Here is a 27,459-nt window from a genome sequence, read left to right on the forward strand (position 1 = left end):
AGGGAGGTGAGGGGTCTGTCAGGCTTGCCCTTCAATGTGTGGGCCTGGCTTGCACACAAGCATTTTGCAGAACTTTTCCTGTCTTCTTTTCATGCTCTTTTCCAGCCTGGCACCAGACTGCCTGGTTTTTTTTGGATACCAAAATGAAGTCGGGTGGGGGAAGGCGTGGAAACTGTCCCACTCAAGACCTATAAATTGGGGGAGCGGTGCTCACACTGCAGATAAGACACGGCTAAACACCAGAGGCAGAATGAATGCGAATCCAGCGTTCGACAAATAAGATTGCTGGCTGCTGAAGCGGGGTGCAGCGCATCTTTCAGTCCCTGGATGAGCACAACTTTGCAACATGAGACTTGAAAGGAAGTGGCACTATTATGCATTCATTGGTAAGTGACACTTGCCTGTCCCTTGTGGGGGGGGGGGTGTGCATTGTTCTCTGCAACTTTCTCATAAACTAGGTTGTTGGACTGTTGGGTTTTTTTGAGTTGGTGCATGCTGGTTTTCAATTAAAAATCCTATTGTCTTTCTATGCTTTCATGCTAGCTGCATGCTGTGCTCAGAAGAGGAAGAGCCTGAGGCCACTTCCTTCAGCATTCTCTGAACTATATGCTGTAGTATGTATTACTTGCTAGCTAAAGTACCTAGCTTTGCACAGGTTGTAGTAATCAAATTTTAATGTTTGATAAATAAAATATTTTCATTCTATCTTATTTCCCTCTACCAATAAGCTGTGGGCATGTGGCAGGCCATGCCTTTGCCACTTAGTTGTGTACATGTAGCACTGAATGGCTCCAAAAATCTTTCCCTTGTTGATGAGATTCATTAATGTCTTCACTTTTTGTCAGAATACTCTTCCAGCAAATCATGCTGATCCTGTAGTTTTTGGCCTGGCATCAGTTCATTAGTCGCTTCCACCCAAGCTGGGCTGCAGGTGAAGGTAATGAAGAGATCAGGGCAGCCATAGTTTTGCACATATGTCATAGCATCCTGAGTGTGCTCATGCATGTAGCAAGGCCCACCTGTGAAACTGGAAGGCAAGATGACCAATTGGCAGCATCTCCATCATTGTTCATGGCATCCCTGAGGTGAACATAGTTTTCAACTCTGAGTTTCTTTTGGTTCATTCGAATGAATCTCAACCTTTCTGCTCCAATTTTGGTATACATGCCCACAGCAAATTGGTGGAAGAGATCTTTGCATCACAAGATGCGACTGAAACTTCTAGCTTGCAGCATCATCCTGTAGGCGTAAGAGTCCATGGCAGAAATCTTCTTTTGAGTTAGCAACCCCATCACTGGGTTTGTCTGTCACAGTTCAAAATGGTAGCCATCCTCACCCTGCCAGAAAATTAGTGTATACTGAAGTGCATCATATGTTCGGTGTGTCTCAGCAATTCTCTGGAGGGAGTTGTTCCCGAGTTGCAACACAATGTCTTCTATTTAAAAGTCCTTGTTACAGCCATACTTCACAATTTGACTACCAATGGCATCTTGCACTGCATAGTCAGCCTTTAAACCCTCACACACAGAACCAACCCCCCCCGTAAAAATGGTCACTCCTTTCTCGTTACAGCCACAGACAGTAATGTTTGATTTGTACTTGCAGTTGTACTTGAAAAATTGCTTTGATTTGTACTAGATCCCCATCTACTCCCTCTTTGCCCCTCCCTGGCTGTGACCTTATCACACTGCCTTTGGCTGGGGAAAAATTTCCCTCCCTGTTGCACCCTGCCTGTGTGTATGCACACACACACTTTGCTCTAACTGCTTAGCGAATGTTCCAGGTGCTCTGCTTTCCTCATGGCTGGGGGCTTGCTCAGCAACTCTTGGCTGGCTGGCATACATATAGCAGAAATGTTTCCCAAGTACCTTGTGGCCTTCTCCTGGTTACTGGCCATTTCTCTGCTAATGAGCAAGCCCCTCAAACCCTCCCTAGGTCCCTCTATTCCCACAGCTGGGGCTTCTGGCTGGGGGAAAATTCCCTCCCAGTCTCCCTGTTGCATCCTGGAGTGTTATCACCACACACTGCTGAGGCTTCTCTTCTTTCTCCTTGAGTTTTTTCCTCCTCCTTTGTTACAGCCATGCTTCACCACTTGGCTACCAATGGCATCCTACACTGCATGGTGGGCCTTCGAACCCTCAGGCACAGAAACTGTTCCCCCCCGCCCCGCAAAACCACACACACTTCCCTCCCTATTGCCCCATGCCTGTCTTTGTGCTCTTAGCACACAGGGTAGTGTTTTATCCATTACTGGCCATGTGCCAACCTCCCAAACTCCTTCCTGGTTAGTGACCACATATTAGCTTAATGAACAAGCTAGCTCCCTGTTGTCCCATGGCAGTGCCCTCCTATCAGATCCCTCCATAGGTGCCTCACTGTTGCACCCTGGGCTGGACAGAAATTATTAATTACTTTACCAAAGCCATGCTTGAGTGGGTGGGTTTGCCTGCCCATGCTTATATTGATACAAATGCAACTCACTCGGTTTTGCTAATGAAAAGAAAACCAAAAGGGTAAATAAATAATGGATTGTTGAACAATGATTCCTGTAACTGTCTCTTTTCTTTTGTGAAACTAGGAGGAAAAGTTTGCCTCATAATACACCAAATACTAAAAATCACATTCTTTCACGTTAGGTAGCCAGGCACCATCTCTCTGCTGCTTCTTTTCTGGGTACAGTCCTCACCTCTCCAGACCCACCCCACCCACCACAGAGCCGCACAATGTACGCCAAGCTCCCTATGAAGAAAGAAAGCACGAAGAAAGCAAGCATACCACATACATAGACAAAAAATTACAAAGCTTTATTACAAAACTTTATAAAAAGGGGGTGCAAAGTAAAAACAACTTTTAAATAATAAATAAAATGAAAGACAATATAAAATAAATAGTAAAATACAACAATAGTATAAAAAAATTTTAGAAGTTGGGGTGGGATTCTTAACTTACTAATTAACTTAACTACATCAACACTTTCTAATTAACAACTCCTTCTTCTAAGCAGTCTCCCTTACTGTTCTTCTGTGAAACATTTCTGCAGGGAGGGGGAAGAAAGAGGACAGGGTCTTGGACAAGAGTCCAAAAACTGACCTCTTGCCCCCCAAAACTGTTGCCCCACAAACCTGCCACGTACAAGGTTAGTAGGACATTACCTATATATCACCTGAGAGGATTTGTACCCTGTATCTGGTGCAGTAGCAGGTCTGGCAGGCAGCATCCATCTGGATTATTTGCCATGGTTCTGCAATGTGAATGTAAGTTATAAGAAATTTGAAGCAAGTCCTTAGGGGTAAGTAGGGTAGCACACTCCAAACTTTTTATATTTGTAAACTTACCATTCTGGCGGCACCGCTGGGCTCTGCAGTTCTGAACACAGCAGTGAGCGCATCGGGCGAGAGTATCACATATACAACTGGTGGCGGCAACGGAAAAATTAACATTGGGTACTATGAAGCAGCGAATTGGTCACCCATCCATTTCTCTTAACATTATTATGATCATTATCATCATCATCATCATCATTATACCTGGACCATGTGCTATGCTGTGTCCTGGATGCCTACGGTCAGCTGTGGAGGAGGAGGGTAAAAAACAAACAAAAACCACACACAGAAAATAAAATCACAGTGGCACCTACTGGCTAAAGGCTTGAACTACAGAAATAGTGCAGCACCACCTGGTGCCAACAGAAAGTCACCGACTGTTTGCACAACACGAATCCATAGATTGGAGTGAGGTAAGCAAACTCGATGCAAAATAAAATATGTCCTAGCAGTGTTAGTTTAACATGCTGAAAAGACTTAGAGCGGTGGGAAATCCCAATAGCGCGCACGCGCACGCACACACACACAGAGTTGCATTGGTGTAAACAGGAAATCTTGTGTTGTCTACAAATGCCCCATGTGACTGAAATGAAGAGGAAAGAGGCAAGAAGGATGAGGCAGGCCAGTCACAGCCCCTCTGTGCCATCCAAACTATCCCATTTGCCCCCAGTGCCTCCAACCCACTGTATCCCCTGTCCTTGGTAGTCACCCCTGCTGCAGGGCTTACACCTGACAGAAACAGAGGGTCCTTTTTTGTATAAGTCAAGATTTCCATAACAAAGGCTGCTGTTCCCAGCATAGAGTGTTTGGGGGAGGTAGGAAAAATGGTGATGTTTTGGGGGAGGCAGAACCACACAGGAGGAACCTGGAAGTTGGTGCAGAGAAGGGAAGCAGTTGGCACAGGGGGATGCAATGAAGACCCCAGTGTGTAGGTCCCAACCACCTTTGATCACAGCTACAGCCTAACTATTTTAGCCATATCACTTTGATTTCCTGCCCACTCACCCACCTGGTCATCTCCCAAAGTCTCAAAGGGATGAGGGATAGGGGGACAGGGGAGGGAGCACCAAAAGGCACTCTACTCTGCACATCACTACCACCCCCAGGAGAGGAAGTAGTCCCAGAAGAGGGAACAGCTGGCATAGCGCTGCCCTGAAGAGCTGCCACCTGGGCAGCAGGAGTTGGCAAAGACACCTGGTAAAATCCCAGCTCCCAGTCAACTCTCCCACTGACCCTTCCCCTCAGCAGCCTGGGAAGGGAAGGACCACGACAGGGCACAAGCTCATCAGATGGCACAGAGCAGGGAAGCAGGGCTTGCAAGAAAAGGCAGAGCAGCTGTCAGACCCTGAACCTTTTGGCTAGAGCCGAGCCAGGTCTGGGTGATCCTAGAAGTTCCACCCTGCTGCAGAAGCTGGCTACTTTGTCCCTTCCTCTGAAAGCTCCCTGAATGTGTTAAAACACAGGCTGCTACTAAGGAGGGGAGAAGGGCCAAATGCTGGCCTGCAGCACCATCTCCTTTATGCCTTGCAAAGACCAGAGGGATGTCAGGGATCACCCCAACAATGAAGGAATGACAGGGTACAGCAAAGCCTGCAGAGCCAGTCCTCTGTGTTCCAGTCCCCCATAAACACAGGAGGCAACTGTGTGGGGGGTGAGGGTGCAAGAACTGAGCTGAGTTGGAGCCAGCATGCAATGCACTCCAGCAATCCCCAGTGGACAGAGTAACCCCCAGGGGTTCTATGTAGGTGAGACAGGAAAAAGCAGTGCCTCTCCACCCCATGTTGTAACTCAGGCTTATTCACCTGTAGGAATCAAGAGGTAAAAGGAACTTAGAGCCAGCTCCACCCCACCAACTCTCCCTTATGATTCTGCCCTGTGTCCAGACTCAGGGTGCTGAGAGAAGTGCAATTCCCTGATCCAACTCATGGCACTTCACAGAAAGTGCTGTGAGTTTAACTGACCCAACAGACATTTGCTGTTGGATCGGGAGGGTGGAGGATTAAGCTCCCCATTGAAGCTGATCCAGAGAGAGAGGCTGCATGTCTACAGCCTCTACTCCTAGCTGCCACCCCCTCCCACCCCTGATGTGGTTTCAGGGGGAGAAGACAGAGGAGGGAGATCTGTTCTGCCGTTTTCCCAGCCCGTGCGTGTGCGTATGCGCATGGGGCGGGGGGCAGGGATTGGACCCCGCCCCCAAGGGGGTCCAATCCACTCACCCCACCCTCCAGCACAGGCTGGGCAAACCCCATCTGCAAAACTAGCACAGCTTCCAAAAACAGAGGGGCTGAGGGAGAGAACGGATAGGCTCCAAGGAAAGTCAGGCCAATAAGTACTCAGCTGCCAAAAGGCCTGAGAAGGAAGTGCTCAAAGAGATGGGTTTCCTTTCTCCAGCTTACTTTAGGGCTTTTCTTTGCTGCAGAGAGATCCGGTCACATCAGCACAATAGGGCTAGCTTTCACGCTCCTTTCCTGCATTTGTGTTTTAAGCAGTTAGAGTCAAACAAGAATTTCTGCCTCAGCCCAACTGATCACAAGCGGGTGTCAGGCTGGCACAAGTCAGCTGTGTGCCTCTAGGGGACCTCAAGCACATGGTCTTTCCATCTGCCCTTTGGCACACCAGAAACCAAGTCAGGTAACATGAACCCACAAAGGCTGGACACAGCTTTAAAAAGGGTTGTAGGCAAAAGACCCCAGGGAGCACTGGCTTTCACCATTGCAGACAAGAGTGCTCATGCTATTCATGTCACCAGTGGGAGAAGTGCTGGCCTCAGCAGAGTCTCTAGCAGACAGGATTTATGCTCTTGTATGAAGACAACCGAGGCTGAGTTTTCTAGAAGCTGTCAATGCCACAGGATACAGAGGAGGGGCACTGTAACAGGGAACCCTAGCCATGTTACCAGAAAACAGGCTGGTCCCTTTAAGACTAGAATTTCCTGGCCACAGCGTGCCAGCAGGGTAGGGGCTAAAAGCTGAGCCTGGCCGGCTAGTCAGGTGACCGGAAGGGGGCAGGCCAGAAGTATAAAAACCCTGGGCTTGGTGCATAACAGCTCCATGGAGAGGCTTGGTTGTCTGTCTATCTGCTGTGAGAGGGGAACTCCTGAGACTCAGAGAAGCGGCAGTAGCCCCACAAGGAGGAGTGTAACAGATGGTGGGAAGCAGAAGCACAGAGCCATGGAAAAATGTAAGCTGGCATGTGGCTTCCTTTAATTTTTGTTTTGTAGTTATAGCCCATGTAGTACAGACTTACTGTTTTATATTTTTTTTTGTCCAGATAGCTGCTAGTTTGTGGATGAGGCTGTAGGGGAGGAGGCCTCATTACCATCTTGGGCACAGTCATTAGTGCACTAGGCCCCTTGGCCTCTTGTGTGTGCAGCTGTTGAGAGCCACCATCTCAGAGCTAGGTGCAGGACTCTTAAGCCAGGCCCCAGTGGGGGAATCTTGGCTAGTAGCCTGAGCTAAAAGAAAGGGTGACTTTGGGCAGTGTAACTAAGAGACAAATGAATAGGGCTGGGGGTACAGGAAAGGAGGGGCAGGATAGGAATATAACAACAGTCTCTGGGGTGACTCCAGCATCCAGAGCAGATCAGGCCCATGCACTTCCCTACTGTCCAGCTGTTTATTTTTGGCTGTGACCCTCCCCTGGGAGCCCTGCATGTCCCTAGAGCACTTCAACTCCCCAGAGCCTGTGTGTGGGAACCAGCCAGCCCAAGGCATACCAGGCTACTAGTCAAAGAGATCACCAAGAAGAATGCTCCTGGGTTTAACAGTGCTACTCCAGGCACTACAAAACATATGCAGGAGCTCAAGGGACTGACACCAAGCAGTCAAAGGGGGTGGGGGAGGGAGGAGATCCCAATGGGAGTGGATACCTCAGGGGCTGGGTTACAGTACAGGACAGGAAGAGTAAGACACTGCTCTGGAAGAACCAGATAGTCCCAGCCCATGGAATAGGAAGCAGAAACCAAGAGTAGTGATCCAATGCAAAGCCGATTTCCATCATCTCCATTATACCATTCAACTATTGTCATTTCAGGACAGCAAGGACCACTGCAGCCACTCACTTGGGTTCTTGAATGTCTGTACCTGGCCCAAGGCAGAACTGATCTGAGTTGTGGTTTTCTGTAAGCAGTTCAGTCATAAGTGCTGACTCCGTGGATACTCCAGGGCTCAAGCACCCACCAAAAAATAAAAAATTGGTGGGTGCTCAGCACCCATACACCATGGCTACTTTGGTTTTAATATGTTAGATCTCTGTAGCTGCTTGCTGGCACTGAAACAAAAACCCCTGTGTTTTACTAGAAGATGCTGCAGAGCTGTGCTGAAGTAATGCACTGCATCTGTAAAGACTGGGCACTTCATCAAGGCTTTCTGGCACTCTTAGCTAGAGCTGATTCAGTCAGCTAAGTGCCAAACAAACTAAAGCAGCTGATCTATACAGACATCAGGTGAGCCAGGTTGAAGGAGTGGGCTGACTCTTGTAGACATGCACAAAGCTCAGCATCCACCAGCAAAAATCAAAGTTGGCACCTATAGGTGCAGTTTAGATCAGCTGCAAACAGAATATACATTTGCCTTCTGGGGGAGGGTACAAACTAGTTTCCAGTCACTTACAGGTAAAAGTGCAATGTCTGTACCTGGCCCTGGAGAAGACTGTGATCCGAGGCTGGGAGCAAAGGGGATCAGGAGAGGGGCTCTTACAGAAAGAGTGGTCCAGCCAGCAACTCTCCCCCTTCCCCCCCCCAAAAAAGCCACAAAAGAAATGAACAGTATACAAACCGCAGACAGAGGTAAGCAAAGCCTTTGCCCACAGCAGAGCCGTTCTGAACTGATGCAGCACAAGACACCCCCTGTGATTTGAGGGACAAGGAGAATGAGGTGAGAGTGGGAGGCCCCAACACATTGGCCCTGTTCACTAGGCTGATGTTGCTCTTGCTTCTGGCCTGGAAAATGCCGCATACAGCATTGCTAGTGAAACTTCTCTTTGGCTCAGGTGTTCGGTCACTCTGGGTGCACAGGCTGGAGAGATGCTGTGGTGCTTTACACAAATCAAGGATGACACTAGCTTTGAAAATCAGCTTTGCCTCTTGAATTAGCCCTGAATCATGCTAACTGGATACCAGCAATTAATGAGCACAAAGCAGCCCATATTCAGCAGAGCTGGAAGCAGCAGGAATACAGTACTCATGGCAAAGCCTGCCTACACCCAATCTGAGTTTAACCCAACTGCCACACACCTGCCTACAGTCACTGCTTCCTTCTAGCAACTTGCACCTCAGAGTATTTCATGCACGGACTTCTAGTGGCAAAGGTGTACTTGGCAGAGGTGTATGTCTTTTTGTCTCAGACCAACACCGCTACCAAGTACACCCCTGAAAAATGGAAGATGCCAAACGTTAGACAATTTCTGGATTTAAACTCCACTGCAGAACACGAAGGAAACTTTGGTTTTGTTTTCTTAACCTCCCTGCCTGCCATCTGATACCCCCAGGGAAGGACTTCTACCTGATCAACACATGAAAGAGCTACTCCATACAGCTCACAAAGACACTCTCATGGACCCAGAGGGGGACAGCCTTCTATCTTCAGTGCCCTGTGTGCAAAAAAAAAAATGCAGTTTTTTCCTACCTATGGGGACATTTTACTTTCTTGCACCATCTACACTTTTCCCAAAGCCTGACAAAGGGACTTTGTCCTTTTCTGCAAGTTTCAAGATCAATTTTCTTGCCATTTTCCAGTTTGGTCTAATAAGAGGTATCATTCTGGAACCAAGGAGTTCTAGTTTTTTGTATGTCTAGTGGCAGAATTACTAAAAGGAACTAAAATTCTTCATCCTGCTCAGAGTAAGTTCACTCCTGAGTAATATGCTGCTGGGAGCAGCTAAGTTTGCAAAAGAGCAAGAAGCAGAGGAATCCCAGACAGGTAGGCTGGGTGTAGGAGCTAAACACACCAGAACTGCAGGAGAGACATTTACCCAATGAGCTGGGAGACATCCACAAGACTGAGCCCTGCATAAGCTGCAAGGGCAGCCCAACAGCCAGCAGAACCATGCAGCGTTAGGCCAGTAGGTGTGATAAGTTGTTGCCAAACTATAATTTATTAGTCTAGGACATTACCCAGGGGGACAGAGGTCTGTAAAAAACACTTTTTTTTTTTTTTCCCCCTCCCTGAACAATGCAGCCCCACCTGGAGGAAACGCACACTTAAGTAAACTATATCAAAGGCAAACTCCTACTGGAAAGGAGTCTTTCCAACTCTCCCATCATCAGCCTTATCCTGTATTCTCCAGGGACACTAAGGTCATTCCCACTCCAGCCCTGCCTGTCCTACTCCTGTCCCCAGGACAGTCCTGCACACAGTGCATCTCACTAAAGGCAATAGGTACAATCCACTTCAGGAGCAAACTCCAGCAAGCTGAGCAAGGCAGAAGTTGGTGTCTGCATCACACCGCAGCCAGGGAGAGGGAGGCAAAAGCTGGAATAGGTCTATTGCAACATGAGCCAGGCAAGTCCAGCACAAACTGTCCCAAGAAGGAAGTGAGAAATCTTACATCCTGCACCAGCTCCAAAGTAACAAACCCCATCCTCAGCCCTTAGCTTGCACTTGCACCCACTCTGCTCCACTCCCCCTACCAGCTCTAGATTATTTTTCTGCTTTATTTCAAGTTTAAAGCAATTTACTAACCTGTAAACAACTCTTCTTCCTGCCCCTTTCCATCAGCTGCTGGTGATATCACTCAGGGATCCTGCTCCCTCCCCCTTTTTGGCAAGTCAGGCCTCGGGAAGGCCATGGGATTGGCTGCACTATTCAGCTGGCCTTAATTCTCTTAAAGAGACAGAAGGGCTCATTAGTGAGATATGGCAGGTGGCTAATGAGAACCTGTCTTGTTCTCAGTGGTAGTTGGAAATCCATTTCTCCTGTTTCAGGCAGCAGTTCAATCCTTGTTTTCGCTCTCCTGTTTCATGACTGTCGTGAAGTGCCAGGCCTTAACACCGGAGACAGTCTGCTTGCAGCACCTTCTCCAATACCTTTGCATCTGCAGAGTTTGAAGTGCTTCACAGATGTGAATAGCATAAGGTTCTTGGTGGGAGGCACATAAGAGCCATCACCCTTCTCACAGCAGTCGTTAAGGGATCTTTCTGAGATCTCCCTTGCCAAGCCAGAGCAGGAACACAAACCAGTCCTGACCTCAGGTCTGTGCTCTAACCATTGACTTTTCTCCCTCCTGTTAAGGGACAGTCCAGGTGACTCTCCTCGCTCATTCATGAGGGCTCTCTTCTATTTTCCCTTTGTCCTCAACAAGGGCTTAGCAGCACCCCTCATAGTCCAGGACCCCATGCACCAGAGGCTGTACAAACACTGAACAAAAAAAGGGGCCTGCACAGAAAGCTGAGGGTATTAGCATAAGAATGGGCTAAGAGAGCATCATGTCCAGCACACCTGTACATAGCTAGAAGAAGCTCCCCCTCACAGGTTTGATTCATGCAGGCTTTAGCAGGTAAACAGGGGTGGGTACTCAAGAGCACATGGATGTAGCAGGGGCTAAGAGCCCCTCTGCTCACTGCAGATGCCATATCTTGAGTCACAACCTGCATTTGATACACTAAGGTGCTTTCCACCTACTAATCCTGAACAGCCCTGAGGTTCCTTCCCCTGGACAGGCTGCTGAGGGCCAGGAGCTCCTGGGAGTGTCTAGATTTACATTAAGGGGACACAAAGCAAGGTATTGGTTATGGGAAGTTCTCGCTGATACAGTCTGTTCCCCTCGGGGCAGTATACATACTAGGAAAGTGTCTGTGGGAGACAAAGTTCCTCTCAGGAGAGGAGCTGCTGCTCTTCTACTCCTCTGCAGTGTCCTAATAAGAGTGGCTACTGGTTTGGGAAGTAGGAGAGTTAGCAGAAATGTTTCTACGGGCCATAGTGATGTGGTTTGAAAATGGGATGCTCTGATTTCTTAATAAGTGACTGCTTGCTGAGCACCTATTTCCAATGGCCCCTGACAGGTAACCAGCCTGTGGCATGGGTGCTGCTAGTAACACTGGCAGCCTGTCTGTGGCACACTGCAGATGGAGGAAGGGGCAGGCAACACATTGGCAGATAGGACAAGCAGAAAGCAGAGCAACACACTGGGTGAGGGAAGGGGATTGGAGTGGCACTCAGGAAGGATGCAGGGCTTAATCTGTGGTGTGCCTGCCAGAAAGGTTGGCTGCCACAGCCTTAGAGTGTTGAAGCTACAGCACACCTGTAACTAAAATGTCTTCCCCCATTTTATTGCTGATGGTTTTCCTTTTTTTGCCACATACACTAGATCAGTTTCATGACATGTTGCCCTATCTCAGGCGTGTCCTTATTTGGGCTGAGAAACATTTGAGTGCAAACAACCCTCCACCTGCTATATCTCAGCTGACTTGTGTCCCTATTTTGCAGAAACATGCTGAGAGCCCTTCAAAGGATACCTTTGTTATCAGTGTAAGAAAATAAAGTCGGGGACTCACTACAGCAACCTGTCAGACCCACCTTAGGTGTTGCTGCCTGATAAACAGTATGAGTGAAAAATTACAGGCAGCTTTAAGAGGTTCTGAATCAGCCTGAGGTCCCCCATACAGTCTGGTCTTGGATAACCTTGTTCTTGAAATTTACAGGGGAGATGAAAGTCAGAGGTTACCCTCCTAAGTCACTTACAGGCCTTTTTCAAAGAAAAAAATCTCTGCCCTCATCACCCCTGCCATTCATTTTTAACAACCAGAGACACCACATGGAGACCAGAGACAGCTGTTTGCTTTTGGCTTTCACTGCAAGCCAAGCACTATTACCCAAGAAATCCAGTTTTCCCTTAGCAGACGTGCATCTCCATGTCACATACTGCACCAAATATGTGGCTGCACAGGAATCAGTTGCTTTGCTTTTTCATTCCTGCTGCGTTTGTCTTGTGCAAATTCCAGAACACAGCAGATCATACAGTTGTTCTCTTAAAGAGACAATCAAGTCAGAAGCAATAACCATGCAGATCAACTGTCATTATACTTTAAAAATATACTGCTGTCTGTGAGCAAATCTTCACAGCTGGAGAGGAGGGTGGTAGGAAGAGGAGCAAGAAAGCCAAGCCAGGGTTGTACAAGTCAGCAACAAAATCCAAATGTTCCAGTTCTCAGTATGTTCTTTAACCAAGACATACCTCCCCCGACGTAGAGCATAGCGTTCTAGGACACAATTGACTTTCAAAGAAGGGCTTCCAGGCTACATCTTACCTCCTGATAATGCTAACTTTGGCTCTGCATGCTGGGTCTTAAGTCCTTAAAGGAACGGCTACTTTATTACATTTAAAAAGCTAGTCAATAAAAGGACAAGAGGGGCCCAATTCCATGTACCCTGAGGCCTGTACCTTGTGTTTTTTACCATTTACACTAGTGCAAAATACAAGAATGATGCTACTGCTGAATCTTTCTTTGGTAGAACCGCATGCTCCTTTTGCCCTGGAAATGGGAGCTTCATAAGGTACCAAGCTGAATTGTGCCCTGAAGGGGCTGAGACCTCCCAGACCCACTTGACCCAAGGTATTTCTGCCCAGGACACTTGCTAGTTATGAGGGGGAGATGTCAGTCTTACCTGGCCAAGACCCCAGCTGCTGCCTGCAATTCTGATATTCCCTCTAACCTCCCCACCCCTGCTATCTGCGTATTGCAGGAGGATGCAAGTTCATGGCTAGGCCATCTGAGAAGGAATAATAAAGTATCTCTTCTAGCTTATCTTCCTATATTCAGAATGATTTCAGGCAAACTCTTAGTTGTCTGGTGTGTAACCATATGAAATGTCTATCCTTGATTAATTAGTATGGTAAATATTTCTGTGATGGGCTAGCTGGTAATGATTTGGCCCAGGGGTTTTGAAAGGGTAAAAGCCGATTGAAGGGCTTGAGATTCCCTTTCCTCACCCTCCATGTCCTGATTGGCCCCTTGGGTCACCTGGAGGGGGATAAAAGGGGCAGCGCAGCTGATTCAGTGGAGACTAGTGAGGAACCATGAGGAAGGAGATCCAAAGAGCTGGGCCAGGAGCAGTTGCCCCAGAAGCACCTGAAGGAGTAGGACCTGCAGGCAGCAGTTGAACCCTCAGCACCACAGTGTGTGGCTGGCAGGAGAGGCTCCCCGCTGAGCTCTAGGATCCCCTATGAGAGGCTGCGCCCAGTAGGAGAGGTTCCCCAGCTCCAGCAAGGAACTAGGAAGCTTGATGTGAGGCAGGGGATCCTGGAAAGTTAAAACCCCTAGCAGCTTAGACCAGTACCAGCACTGGTGACTGTGTGCTAGAGTTTCTGCCTACCATGTGGGAGATCTGAGTTCAAGTCCCAGCTGGGATGGAGTGAGGTGTCAGGGAGAAATTCTTGTTGCCATAGAAAAGGGGCCATGGTGTTTTCCTCCTTTCCCTGCTTCAGGTACCTAGGCCCTATATTCCTTGTTGTTTGACATTTTGTGCCTTTTAGACTTTGCCAGCCGGTATCGTTTTTTCTGCTGTTTGTGTTTTTATATTTTGTTAACCCTGTTTTTTGTCAACTGGATGAATGTGTATGATTGTAAGTGCCTAACCTCTATTGAATACTGTCCCCTCAGGGCATTATAGTGTCCCATATACCCCCTGGTTTATACATGTTATGTTCCCACTACTGTTTTTCTCATTTAAAAGGTATATGGTTAAGCCCCCATTGGTGGTCTGGCTCTGCTCTATACGGGGAGGAGAGTCCCTACACCTCCCACAGCACTTGTGTACCTGCTTTGATCCCTTCAACTGGAGAGGGGGTACCTCTTGGAGTACCTCCTGGGTTGCATTTCTTTTATAACTAACTCATCTTTATGTGCAAAAAGAGACATTCTCCATATGATAGATGTCTCCTCCTGATTTAGTATGTTTTTCCTGGCTGTTAATCAATTTCTTAATCAAACCTCTTCTTATTGGTAACTCGTTCAAATTAGAAATTTCTGATAACCAGTAATGAGCAGGTTTTTTCTGTCAATTGCTGCTTGGGACTCTCTCTTGATTTACACAACTAAAAGAATGCTTTGAAGATGCTAAACTCAGGGTATAAAAAGACAGTAAAACAGCACACATGCTTCAAGAGTAAAAAATTTCTTTGACGCCACTTGCTGATGCGCCCAACTTACTCGAAGTTGAAGAGAAACAGATCACCTCTTCCTCACCTGTTCGGTGAGAAATCGTCACCTTATAGCTAATCACTGGACTTTAATTCGGTTGGGGCTCACTTGACTTGATTTTAAATACTTGTAGTAAATAAAGCCTTTCTATCACTCATTGAACGAGGTGTCATATCAATCCCTGGGCTAGTTTGGAATCCTGGGTTTTTATTTGCTAACAGTAGCGACCCACTTGCTCACCCCTGGTTAGGCTCCTGCTGGACTCTAAACAGGTTTAGTTTGAAGAACCATCACGTTGAACGATTTTGTCAGTGGGTTTTTTTTCCTTTTTTAATAATTTTTTTGCACAGAAATATACCAAGTTTTACAGAATACAAACTGCAGGGCTCACTGTGGTGAAGACTGAAGAGGGCTGATGGAAGAATTCTCTTCCGCCTCCCTCTGGCCCTTCTCAGGTTCCCACAAAATCCCAAAGGCGGCTACTGATGACCATAGACGCCTCTCACAACCTGCTAAGGCCCAAATGTAGAAAACAGACCCCAAAGGAGGAGGACACAACAAACAACGCAGGCAGCTGAAAACAATGGAGGCTCTGGAACAGAAATCACAGCATTTTCTATCAACTTGGTTCATGAGTCAGCATTTCTGTGGTCAGATGTTTCACAGCAAAGCAGGGGAGAAAATGGTGCAGCTGGACCAGAGGTAACCCCAGGACAGCCAAAAGGAGTATAAAACCCCCAGTTCTCAACCCAGCTGAGTTGTCTTTGCCAGTACCCACGGGGGGGGAATTGTGCTCAACTTTACAGGAACAGTGCTGGATGTTTCAATACTACTAGCACTATGGGATCACCTCATCCGGGGCTGGAAATGTTGGCAGTGATAGTGATGTGGTGAACAGAAAAAAACACAGGTGGCCCCTGGATAAGTCCCTTGCTGCAAAGAGCTCTGCTTACTAGTGGAGTTCCTTCAGGAACAGATTGCAAGCATAACCCTGAGAGCAACTGAAGCACTGTCCAGGATGAAACATAACAGGAACACTTTTCTCAACCCCCTTCATATCCATCCCACAAGCTATGCTGTGCTCCTGCTGCAAAAGGAAAGAGATGGGCCGTGCAATTGATTGGTACTACAGAACCACCACCAAGAAGCTATTCCTTCCTAACAACATATCACAGAACCAAAGAAAAACCCAAAAAGCAGGAAAAACAGCTGCTCTCCTACATCAGTTGGGAAAAGATGCCATCAAGTCACACTCCTAGCATTTTAGGACAGAATTAGTCTTCTAGACATCCTTAACAACATTTGGGTTTCATTAAAAAAAAAAAAAAAAATCTTCCAGCGTTCAATTTGCATAACAGTTGATGCCCTGCTGCCCTGAAACACATTTTGGTCACAGGCCATTTCAGTTCCCAGAATTAGCATACATTACAGCTTGTATATTCAAGGCTCAGCAAAGACAGGCTTGAGGCTGTTGAACAAACCCTTTTTGTGGATTCCACTAACTCCTTTCCATCTGCTTTCCATTCTCCCAGGTTCTTGACTTTTTACCATCCTCATTTGTCCTTCTGGTTTCTCAAGGTGGGGAGAGAGTAGGGAAGATTTTGGAGTGAAGGAAAAACCCTCATGGAAACAACAAACCAAACTGGTAGTGCGGGCTGGGACCACAAAATACCACTGCTGGTATAAAACAGCAGAGCTGTGCCCTCTTGAAGGAGCAGGGAATTGGACTCATCATATCATTTTCAGTTTCTTTAACTAACAACTGCCCAAAACCCATTCTCAGTGCTCCACACCCACTACAAGTCCTGCGACTAAACTAGACAAGACATTAAAGGAAAAACCCACATCACTGAATCCAACACTGCTCTTGCAAGCCGCCTGTCCCAACATGTTTCTAAGAGAGCCAGGCCTTAACCAAGTCTGCCTGTGCCCCGTTTGGGCACAGTCTGAGGTGAGAGTGAAGATCTGGAGACGAGGGAGCAGCATAGGAGCCTGAGGTCTAGCTCTGTTGGAAGCTGGGGCTTCCACAGTGACAGCAGATGATCTGAGAGTCCCTTCTTGTTTCAGAATACTAGCCCTAGCACCTAAAATGCACCACAGCCAGTATAGAAGTCCCCACAAAAAAACACTTTGTAGCTCTGCACCAGTGAACTTTTACATGTCCAGAGTGAAGCCTCACTGATTTGGCTCTGGGGAGCTTACAGGAACCTTCTACTTGCTCTATGCTAGGCCACACATCTGTCTGCAAGGTTCTTAAAACACTTCACCAGCAATGAATTCAGCCTCATAACCACCTCTGTGAGGTCAAGTTCTTCTAAGTGAGGAAGAGGCGGCACAAGGAGGCTACACACTTCAGTGACAGGCCCAGGAACAAACCTGATTTTTGCACTCCAGGTCTCACACCTGAGCCACAATCCCACCCACAGGTTAGTCTCCAAAGAGTTGGCATGTTTCATGTCCCTCTTTACAATGATGTCACTGTATCCAAAAGTCACAGGAAAGAGTGCAGCTGGTCACTTAGATGCATATAAAGGAGATGATGCTGAGAACACCACCTCTCCAACACAGTCACACTGAAGAATATGCACCATACAGAATATGTCAAATATGCACCATACAGAAAATGCCCCTTCCCCAAGCAGCCAACTCCAGCCTGCAGAGATGTTAAGGGCACAAGACCCACCACCCTAACTCCCCACACTATATCTTTTGCTTAACCAAAATGGTATAGAGTGATTTTGCTGATGGCCGTGTCATTCAGAGCACTAACAGCACTGCCAGTGTCTGGGCACTTCCTGAGCAGCAGGGTCCAAAAGGTTTAAGGTTTCCCCCTCCTCCCACCCTACCCATCCCCTCTGGCTTATTTCACTGCAATATATTCACCCACAACTCCTTCCTCCTCACTCCTGTGCTCTCCCTCCCATTTCAGTTCCAACGTTCCTGCCTCTCCTAAAACTGCTGCTGCCCTTGCCTTAAGTGACAAAGAAAACATGGAAACAAACAGTGCTTGTCTGACTTGGCAAGGTCACCAAGCCCAAAACCAACAATCTTTCAGCCCACCAAGTGCTAGATTCCTTTATGCCTGGGGCTGCAATATGGGCAGCAGCATCAGCACCATCCAAATAAAGAACCTCAGATTAGACTCATTCTAGGCCCTCCCTTTGCCCCCTCTTCAAAGCTGATTGTGGCAGAATGGATGGGCAGAACGAATAGAACTGAGAAAGGTTGGGGGTGGCAGCAAGTAGAATTTCAAGGGTTTTGGTTCCTAACATGAATAACTACCCTGTGTCACATCATGTGCTCTGGGGAAGGGGAGATTTCTTTGTTGCACCCTCCAACCTGGACATATGTAGTTTCACACACCACCTTCCTTCAGCTGGTCCAGTCAGCATTGGCAGGAAATGGTGGGACAGGGAGGAAATAAGTGCATGAATCCAAGAAGCACCCCGTTTAACTGCATTCAGTATGTGGTAGAGGTACTGGCAGAGATCATGAGGCACCAAGGAGTGTGGAGGAAGTGATGCCCCTACTATTCAGAGAAGGGGGAAAAACCTTGCTGATCTGCTTGGACCAGTATTTGGTTTAGGGTCGTTCAGGACAAAAAAGAAAGATCATTCATTCATCCACCTTGGCCACAGACAAATCTAGACAAGTATCCTACCTCCAAGCCCCCATCCCCAACTGCTACAGAGGGTGGGGATGCTCAACAGGAAACATGTTACAAAGCCAAACTCAGATATCTGCACCAAGGGATCCACTTTACATGTGAGTACTGCTTAGATTTACCCCTTTAAAGACTATATAGGATCCCTGGTTGCAGCCCCTCCCCTTGACAGATAACGGCAACATTAAACACATTGATGGATGGAACAAGCAGGGGAGAGACAGAGAAGTACAGTCAGTGCAGCTCACTGGTCTAGGTGACAAAGCTGGAGTGGATCCATTTTATGTTGTGCAAAGCTGTGCAGAGGTCAAGTGCTCAACATTCTCTCTCTCTCTCACCCACACAGGCAAAACCAAGGAGAGGTAAACCTTCCGAAGGCAAAATAAACATCAAACACTTAATGAATGAGTAGGGAATAATCCAGGACCATCTCCTCTTCCTTCCACCTGCCCCCAAAACAGATCCCATAACTTTGATGCAGAAAACAAGGGTCTTGTCTAGATCTAGAACCAATGCCAGCAATGGAGCACAAACCAGCTCAACAGGTATTGAAAGAAGGGGTAAAAAAAAGTCCCATCTGTGTGTAATCACTGGTGCCCCAGGCTCTGCATGTTGCAGCACTGTGAATGTAGGGGGATCAGCACCTGCATGAGTAAGTGGTGGAGCCAAGGTGAGCTCTGGAGTGGCAGTGAAGTTGTCTGGAATTCAGGTAAGTGATGCAGTTCTCTTGGATGCAATGCACCAACATGACCCCCACACAGAGTCCGTGATGATCTGCCACTTGTGTTCTGCTGCTACGGCACTCAAGAGGGAATGGAGGGCAGGGCCAGCTTCCCTTCTCATGGGCAGCTGCTCTGTGGAGCCTCCCTCCCTGCTTCTACTGGTACCACTATTGCATAGGGAATACCATCTATATGGGACAGGCTTTAGTCCCACAGGAGGGCTTAGGGACTCCTCCCACAGCAAGGAATTGGGCTTTGCTGGGAGATGGAGTGGAAAATTCCCAGCCAGCTACTCCCAGAACCCTCCCATCCAGGTAATCCTGGGCAGATACTCCTACCCCACCTGCCACTGTGCCTCTCTGAGCTGGTCCCTTTCCACATGGAGTCTGGGCTAGCTATGTTTTTCCTGGTGAAGAGAATGTGGGGAAAAGAAAATTGCAGAAGCCTTCTTGTGTTGATGGCTTCTCTCTGTTGCAACCCCTGCTTTGGGGAGGAGAGGTCTAGCTGGACTCTGTTGCCCCACCTCCCTCTCATAGGGCCAGTTATTTTTGGTGAACAAGGATGGTAAGGCTATTCTGTGATGGCATCGTCTGGTAAAAGTGAGAGAGCAAGAATCACACCTGAAGGAGGGTCCGCACATGGCAAGTGGGTACCATTATTTGCCCAAGCTAGGGGACACACCCACAATCTCTTCGTACTTGGGTGGAGGGTCATTGTAGGAAACACCGGTTTCCTCACCACTGCTGTTCTCTGGGTGCCCAGTCACCTCCTCATATGAAGGGGGAGGGGTGGCACTGGATAGTCTGGAGAGGACAGACACAGAGTGCTCTGGAGGGTAAAGGGTCCCATCCAGCTGGGAACCACCTCCTGCTCTGCCATCTCCGAGCACCCTGGGGCCTGGCTCCCGCTGGTACTGGGCCTCTGTCTGGCTGTGCGATGTCTCTCGGTAGATCATGACTCTGGGGAGGCTGCGGCCCGCACGGCTGGCCAAGTAACAGTTCTGGGCATAAGAGGGCCGGTGGCGCGTGGCTTTCTGTAGCTGGCACCTCCAGATGATGAACAAGGCAATGACTATGAGCAGGGCCACTCCCAGGAGGGGTACCACCACATACATTGCATCAGAGTGCCCCAAGCCCTGGCCAGGGTCCTTGACAGAGTAAACAGAGTTGGCATAGCCCTTCCAGAACTCCAACTACAGAGAGAAAGAAAGAAGTACTAGTCACAAAAGTTCATGTCACAGCAGTGCCCACCCTGCACTCTTCAGCTACAATTGTTCAGCCACCTCCTCCCAGCCCCTCCCCTGTCCAGTGGGGCCTCAGATGCAGAGCAACCCCTGAGGTAAAGGATTCCAGCCACTTACTTTGCCTGCAGCTAATGGACTAATGACATAACATCAGCTGTTTCAACACCAACCCCTGCCCTGGCCAGTCAAAGCAAGGGAAGCATGACACAAAAACATGCTGTGGAAGTGTCAGCACTGCCTTGCCAATGCTAGAATTCAGAGCACAGACCCCAGACCCCAGGACTTGGAGTGGGGAAAAAAACATTACACTGCCCTAGAGAAGTGTTTAACAAGAGAAAGTGAGACCTAGATTTGCTACTGACACTTAAGCAATTGGGCAGTAAGCCATCTTGTGAGGGGGGCAGGGGGGAACTTCCCCCCCACTCCCCAACTCCGGACTCAAGTTACATACCGTCTTCTCTGTGTTCTCAAACACCTCCTTGACCTCCTCATAGCTGCAGATCTCCTCAATGCACTCCCGCTCAATGGTGCCTTGGCGAAACTCCTCCAGAAAGCCATTGGCCCGGGGCAAGCGTCTGAGAACCGAGTGGGCATTCCTGGCCCCTAGAAACACTGAAACAAACGAAGAGGTACTGAGGGCTTGCACACTCGCACATGCACACGCACACCAGCCTCTTTCCCAGCTAAAACCTAAATGTGGAACTTGTTACATCTCTGAAAAAGCAAAAGCTATAGCACAGCTGACTTTCAATTATCCAACAAGGGCTCAAATAGGGGTAGCCAACCTGTGGTATAAGTGCCTTCCTTGGGCAGCATCTGTGTGGCACATGGCAGATTAGGGAGGGGACAGGCAACAGTGGCAGATAGAGCAGGAAGTAGAAAGCAGAGCAAGAGATTGGGCAGGGAGCAGAAAACAGCAACAGATCACTCAGAAGCTCATCAGAGTGGCACTCGAGGATGGTATAGAGCTAATTTGTGGCATGTCTGCCAAAAAGTGTGTTCCCCCCAACCTCCCTTAGGACTAGAACATGCTCCTCTCCACACACCCTGCCACCAGCTAAGCTAAGCAGCCAGTGACAGAGCCCATCCCTTCATGCTGGCTAAGATGAGATGCCCTATCTTACCCTACCCAAGAGAAAAGCAGGACCTGGACACTCACTTTCAAGGAGTCCCAGCTGCCTAGGACTAGCCTGGATAGTGTCAATATAAAGCACTTGATGGAAGATGTGAACTGGGCTGAGGTAAGCCTCTCACCATGTAGGACAGTGGCCTGAGAGATTTTGAAATAGGATAACCATAGCACCACCCCATTCACCCAGTACTGTCATGTAAAGAAGCCAAAGGCATCATCTCAGAACAGAACTTTGGCCCTCCAGGGTTCACATGCCCACTCTGCAGCACTGAATGCTTTAGGGGAAAAAAGCACAAACACTCCTGCTCACCTAACTGCAGGACTAGGCTGGGGGGAACCTCCCAGCACATGGCAGCATCTAAATAGCCCTATTTTTATAACCTCCTGACCCAAGGGAACATTGCTAGTGTTACACTCCCAGGATTTCAAAGTGCTGCCACCTGTGGACAATATGCTACATCACCCATCTGTTCTCCTCTTTAACCATATAGAAACTTTACATGACACCCAATCCAGGCCAATCCCATCCTGCCATACAGCCTGCCCCAGTCTTTTAGAACATATGCACTTAATTCAAAGGACCAGATTAAACAAAGCACTGGCAGTGGCAAGAGACGAGAGCCCCACAAGCACTGCTCTAGCACAGATCTGCTTGTGAACATTACATGAGGCAGCAGCTCTGCTGCATGGGGAAGAACCCTGCATAGAAGAAGAAAGCTGCCACCTTGGAGGCCCTGATCCCTGGAACAACAGGCAAAAGACCTGTCACGGGGGCTGCCCACAAGCACCAAGTTCCTGAGGCACCAAGCATTAGACTGGAATGAACAAGCAGGCAAGTTACCCCACCAAAAGCACCTGTGTGCAAGGGAAGGAGGTTTCACAGTAGTCATGACCTGAACACATACTGCAACTGTGTGATCAGAGGGTCAGGCAGTGAATGAACCACTGACAATATCAACTTGAAAAGGATGCCAATTTAAGTACTTTCAGTGCAGCATGCACATACTAGCCATGCTCCTTCAGCCCCTTATGCCATATTAACAATCCCACAAGCTCCTGGAAGGAATGGCTTGTAGGAAATTCTAAAAGGCCTCCTCAAAGCCCAGAGGGGCTGTGGGAGAAAAGGCCAAACTCCCAAGGTTCCCTGGAAAATTAAACCAATTCCCATGGGGGTGGGGAGCAGAGAGCAGTCCAGATAAATGTTCAGCTGATGGAAAACAAAGGGTCCCACTGGAGCACTGCAGAACTGCCACAGGACACTAGAGGGCACTCTGGCAACACCTGCAGACACCCAGAAACCAAAGCAAGCAGCTTGCTACCCAGGCCTGACCTGTGCAGTGGCTGAAGGTAACTTCCTGGAGATAACACTACTCTATAGTTATGGAGGGGCAGGAGGAGACAACAAGCTAGTCACGATGAGAGATAGGCAGCAGCAAGCGAGAAAATATTTTTTGATATCATCAGTACAGGACCAGGCAAACACTGCGGCTCCTCTTCCATAAAAAAAAGGCAGCAACTATCCCATGGAAGCTATATAGCTAGAACAATGGCTGTCTGTTGGGTCCCAGTTTGAGACGGCAGAGCCCAGAGGAATCTCACCACAGAGCTTGTAATAACATAGCACTACACATAGCACAGCAGGGCAGCCAATATACCAGAGATCAGTTAAATTAACTAGGTTTATCGAGAAGTAAATGGGTTCTGTGGGTTTGATGGACAGGGCCAATCCGAGGCCCTGGCCCAGCAAGCCAGGAATAAAGGCATGAATAAGAAGGGGCCATGCATATAGGAAGATAATTCAAGTGTACCCAGAGTGGTCAAACACTCCAGACTCTATAAAACAAGCAACATGAATGCTGTTCATGACCCCTGCCTTGGCTCCTCAAACCATTCCTAGGTTATACAAAGCCAGACATGTTGCCTCACCTGTATCCAGAAGGCACTAAACACTGGCATCAGAGTGAGGCAAAGGTGGAATTTGCCAGGGCTATGCTACAGAACAGTATTTTGAATACCTGCCCACCACAAGTTGCCTAACATTCAGAGCAGGAAAAAGGCAGCAACCTTGGCACAGCAAGGCACAATGGCTGCCTAAGCTGGAGTGGGGGGGAATGGGGAAAGAAGTCACAGCTTGTGCAAATTCAAGCACTCTGTGCACACATACAGCCCTAATTAAAGTTAGGCCTAACACCTAGGTAACTGCTACTCCCTTGTTAATTAGGGGCTGTACTTACTGCTGTGGTAGTGGCTGACTTCTCCTTCCACTGAATGACTTTCGTTTATCTTGCCCTCAGTGCATACAGCACCGGATCCTACAGAGTACACTAGAGGTCCTGATGCACCTGTATTCATAAGCAATTACTACTCTGATGTGCTGCCATATTTAGTGGTTGGGATAAATTTTTACACAGTTTATGAACTAATTTCTCCCCTCTCCTCCCCTGCCAAGATTTAGCATGGATTGGTTAGGGTGAAGGGGTTTGTGGAGGCCAGAACTACTGCTGCATGGACAAAGAACAGCACAAATGCTGCAAACTAGGGAGTTTTCTCCAGAAGCTACTTTATTCTGCAATTTCAATCATGCAGTCCAGCTGTGACAGCACAGCAAAACAACATATTTACAAAACCAAGGGCAAGAGGTTATGGGGTGAATGTGCATCTCTCTGGAATCCCCATTCTCCTTCATTTTCTTCAGTCTGCAAAGGACTGATGGGGGAGCAGGAGAGAAGAAAACTGCCCCACGGGTGGCACTGTCAAAACCTGCAACACAGCACAGAGTGGGCAGTGCAGGGATGGGCTGCTGGGTCAGTCTTTCTTGAGCCCTTGTATATTCAGTGGAAGTTACATGAAGAAACTGCTGGTCTGCACAACTTGTTTCCTCTTTTGCTGGGAAGAGACCGGCCTTGCCCTGCCCCATCTTTCAGAAGTGAACCTTGCGCTCTCCTCCATACATTGGGATGATCACTCCAACCTCCTTCAAATCTTCCTCTGCAGGTCCTGAAATGACATGGACATTCTTTGCTTTCCCCAGGTTTGTCCACCACTGAGGATCCTGGTCACTCAACTCTGTCCCATTAGAATGCGACTAACCAAGACTGTTCATTGCAATCAAAACGCCCTGAAGTGATGTGAGTGTTGAGGATGTGAGTGAAGGTGTGCAAAGCAATGTCTGAGGGAGGAAAGGTGGAAGAGCCTTCCCTGAATGGTGCCAGGAGGACCGAATGAATGAAAGAAACAGGCATATGCACTTCTGCAGGTCCAAAACTGGATCATGGGGGAGACATACAAAGGCACATGCTAATTAGCACGTGTCAGAGCAGACTCAGTTGGGCCAGCAGAGAATCTGCTGGAGCATGTTAATTAGTGTGCTCCAGCAGCCTCTGCATCACACCTTTTCAGTATCTCCACATTTCAAAATGGCTCATCTGATGAGCTTTATTTAAATCAACTCACCACCATTTTGAAGCATGGGATGCTGAATACACATGATGCTGCAGGCGCTTTAATTACAGCGGCTCTGAAAGTCTTCACCTAGACATGGAGTAGCAGCCAGAAAGGCACTGTGCTGGCCAGGGCTACCAAGGAGATGGCCAGAGTTGAAGGATTACTGGGAAGGGGCTTGGCAGGTTAGAGAGATGTGAGCACTTCCACTGTCATGGAAGACTCCCTCTGCCTTTGAAAACGGTTAATGGCAGCAAGCATGTTACCTCAGACCCTCTCCCTGACCACATGAGGCTAGCCTGCCCATTGGTACAGCAGGCATTACAACAGAGAATTGCGTACCTGGCATGGAGGACCCTTCATTCCATGACTCCTCCAACTGTTCAACCAGCATCACCTCTGTCATGTCTGGATCCCTGGAGTCCCCAAAGAGACCTTGCAATCCCAGCAAGATCTCTGCCACTGCCCAGACTGGCTTTGTGGTGTCCTGGTTTAGAATCATTGCTGTCCTCCATGGCTCTCATCACAGCACTGCATGCAGCCTCTGTGCTACCCAACAGCACATCAGGCTGCATGGAAAAGTGAGTAGGGAGGGTTCAGGTCCAGCTCTTTAGATACTGAATTCACTTTCCATCCTACACCTGAAGCATGGCCCCAGCTTTATCTGCATCAAAACTACAGTCCCTCCGCCTCCTCATGGCTTAGCTCTCTGCTCCAAGAACTTACCTTCTCAGTTATAGAGCTCACTGATATAAAACTGCTGGACCAGCCCCTCAGGCCTGGTTCCAGTATGCTCTCTTCCAAGCCACACTAGCAGCTGAAGCAAAAAAAAGCTCAACTAGTGCTGGAGTCTACTGCAATAAACACCATGTACACATCAATGCCAGTACCTGTGCTCCACTACTTATGCAGGCAATGGACTTATTATGACCTCTGTATCAGGCAGTGCATAGCAAGCAGACTACTGGGGCCACCTACACAGTGACCAGTGCACACAAGAAGGTGGGAACAGGACTCAGCACAATCAAAGCAACTATGCCAGCAAACTCCTGCCCACAGTGGCTGGGAACAGAACTCTAAAGTGAACAGGTCTCATCCAAAGAAGTGTGACAGCAAATGTATTACTGCATGGGGAGGGGGGTGCGGGGTGGAGTTGACAGCCATTCTCTTCAGCACACCTTGAACAACTCCTCTATAGTAGAGGAACCTTCAGATTCTTCTGGCCAGGAAATACTACAGAGAAATGCAGAAAGACTTACAAAGGCCATACTTCTACCCTCTTCTGCAAGAGCCATAATGCTGCCACAGCTCCTAGGCATAATGGACAACTCCCTCACCTCAAGGAGGTGACTGACAGCCCTTTGCCTCCCCTCCAAGTACAGAAGATGGTGTCCCCGCACTTCTCTCAAGAAGGGGCTGCAAGCCCACCCCACCCATACTTCCAGAGACCCATCCTGGGAAATACTTACTTGCCATGCTGCCTCCCTCAGACACTCAGGACTGTCACCTACCTGTTGAGAAGAAAACAGGAGAGTCAGGAATTGCACAAAGCAAGCTCACAAAAAGTGCTTTTCAGGTTGTGTCTAACACCCAGCTCCATCCTGCAGCCAGGAAGGGAGAGCTCCTCCTTGCCAGGGAAAGCTCTTCCTATTAGTTTGAGACCACAGAGCCCAATCCTGCAACCTGCTAAATAGCCTCATCTCTCAAACCTGAGGGATCAAGGTCACTCAAACAGTTCACAGGATCAATCCTGTAAAATACAAACCCTGGTTGCCTAGAAGCATGCAGAACCCAAAGCCAGCCAACATTCTGAAATCAAGTAAGATCACCTCACCAGAGGAGAGGTCTGATGACAGTTGGCCTACAAAGCTTGCAGTCGCCAAGCTATTGGGCTGGAAAAATGGCCCTGAAACTTACTAACTTTAGGATTAATACCCAGGCAGATGACAAGGGAACACTCCTACACTAGCCCTGCCGGGTTTGATAGCTTCTAGGGGTAAGGACCACCAAGTTGTTCTGCATTTATACAGCAACTAGCAGAAGTGCACACTGGCCCACAGGTTTAGCTCCTGGACACAAATACTAGAACCAAATGTCTTAAAAATCCAGGAATTTCATCCTTCCAGCAGCAGAAAGCAGCTGTTTCTAATCTCAGAGAAACGTGGAGACTGATCCTCACAAGCCACCTTTCTGCTTACCCCTACTGTGCCTACCACTCAACACCACAACTCCATTCTTTCAACATGGCAGCAGTCCCTGTACCAAGAATGGTTAGAAAAAACAGAGTAAGTCTGCAGATGATCAAAGTAAAGCTTTCCAAGGCATAGAGCAATGGTGCTTGCAGTCTGCAAAAAGACTGACTGCAGAACTCAGGCTGGAACTGAGCTGAGATAATAAGTGTAAGAACTGCCTGCTCACATGCCACCACAGTCAAGTGCAGGTGCTTTTAGGGCTGGAAAATTTGTTTTTGTTCCTCTCTTTCTAAACCTCTGGATAAGCAACCCAGGAAAGAACTATGACATGAAGTGGCAAAGCCCTGGGATCCTGAAGTGTCCTCCAGGATCTTCCCTGAAAAACAAGATGGTTGCTGATGTCAGCCCTGAGCAGAAACAGCCCTGGCTACTATTTCCTTAGTCCTGTTTTCATTAAGGAAAAAAAATCCATGTGATGAGGGAAGGATGGGTGCAAGGAGAGGGCTGCCCACAGATCCCTGTCCTCTCCTGCACTTCCAAGTGACATGAAGCTTTATACCTGTGTCCCCTCAGGAGCCCACCCTGCCAACGCTCGGACAACGCCT

The 27,459-nt window shown here is 48.2% G+C and overlaps 2 protein-coding genes across 7 annotated transcripts in view; both read right to left on the reverse strand.

The window, feature by feature from the left end:
- LOC109313642 (mitochondrial fission factor homolog B-like) overlaps window positions 1-20,030 on the reverse strand; it is a 42,829-nt gene extending 22,799 nt beyond the window's left edge. Inside the window, exon 1 of one of the 3 annotated variants that reach the window (XM_019540297.1) lies at window positions 19,959-20,030. The gene's annotated coding sequence lies outside the window, so the exon portion shown is untranslated. Of the gene's footprint in view, window positions 1-10,003; window positions 11,164-19,958 lie in introns of those variants that run through there. The other 2 variants (XM_019540296.1, XM_019540298.1) reach the window with 2 other exon arrangements.
- Window positions 19,473-27,459, reverse strand: part of PRRG3 (proline rich and Gla domain 3) — an 8,720-nt gene continuing 733 nt past the window's right edge. For 3 of the 4 annotated variants that reach the window (XM_019540300.1, XM_019540304.1, XM_019540303.1), the window contains exons 2-4: window positions 26,132-26,173; window positions 20,541-20,701; window positions 19,473-20,038 (exon numbers count right to left, since the gene is read on the reverse strand). In XM_019540300.1, the coding sequence (XP_019395845.1) occupies window positions 19,502-20,038; window positions 20,541-20,701; window positions 26,132-26,138 (705 nt within the window). In that variant the 5' untranslated portion in view covers window positions 26,139-26,173 and the 3' untranslated portion in view covers window positions 19,473-19,501. Of the gene's footprint in view, window positions 20,039-20,540; window positions 20,702-26,131; window positions 26,174-27,080; window positions 27,231-27,459 lie in introns of all 4 variants that reach the window. The other variant, XM_019540301.1, reaches the window with a different exon arrangement.

The sequence above is a fragment of the Crocodylus porosus genome, unplaced genomic scaffold, assembly GCF_001723895.1.
Source record: "Crocodylus porosus isolate Cpor-Errol unplaced genomic scaffold, CroPor_comp1, whole genome shotgun sequence".
In the NCBI taxonomy this organism is placed as follows: domain Eukaryota; kingdom Metazoa; phylum Chordata; order Crocodylia; family Crocodylidae; genus Crocodylus; species Crocodylus porosus.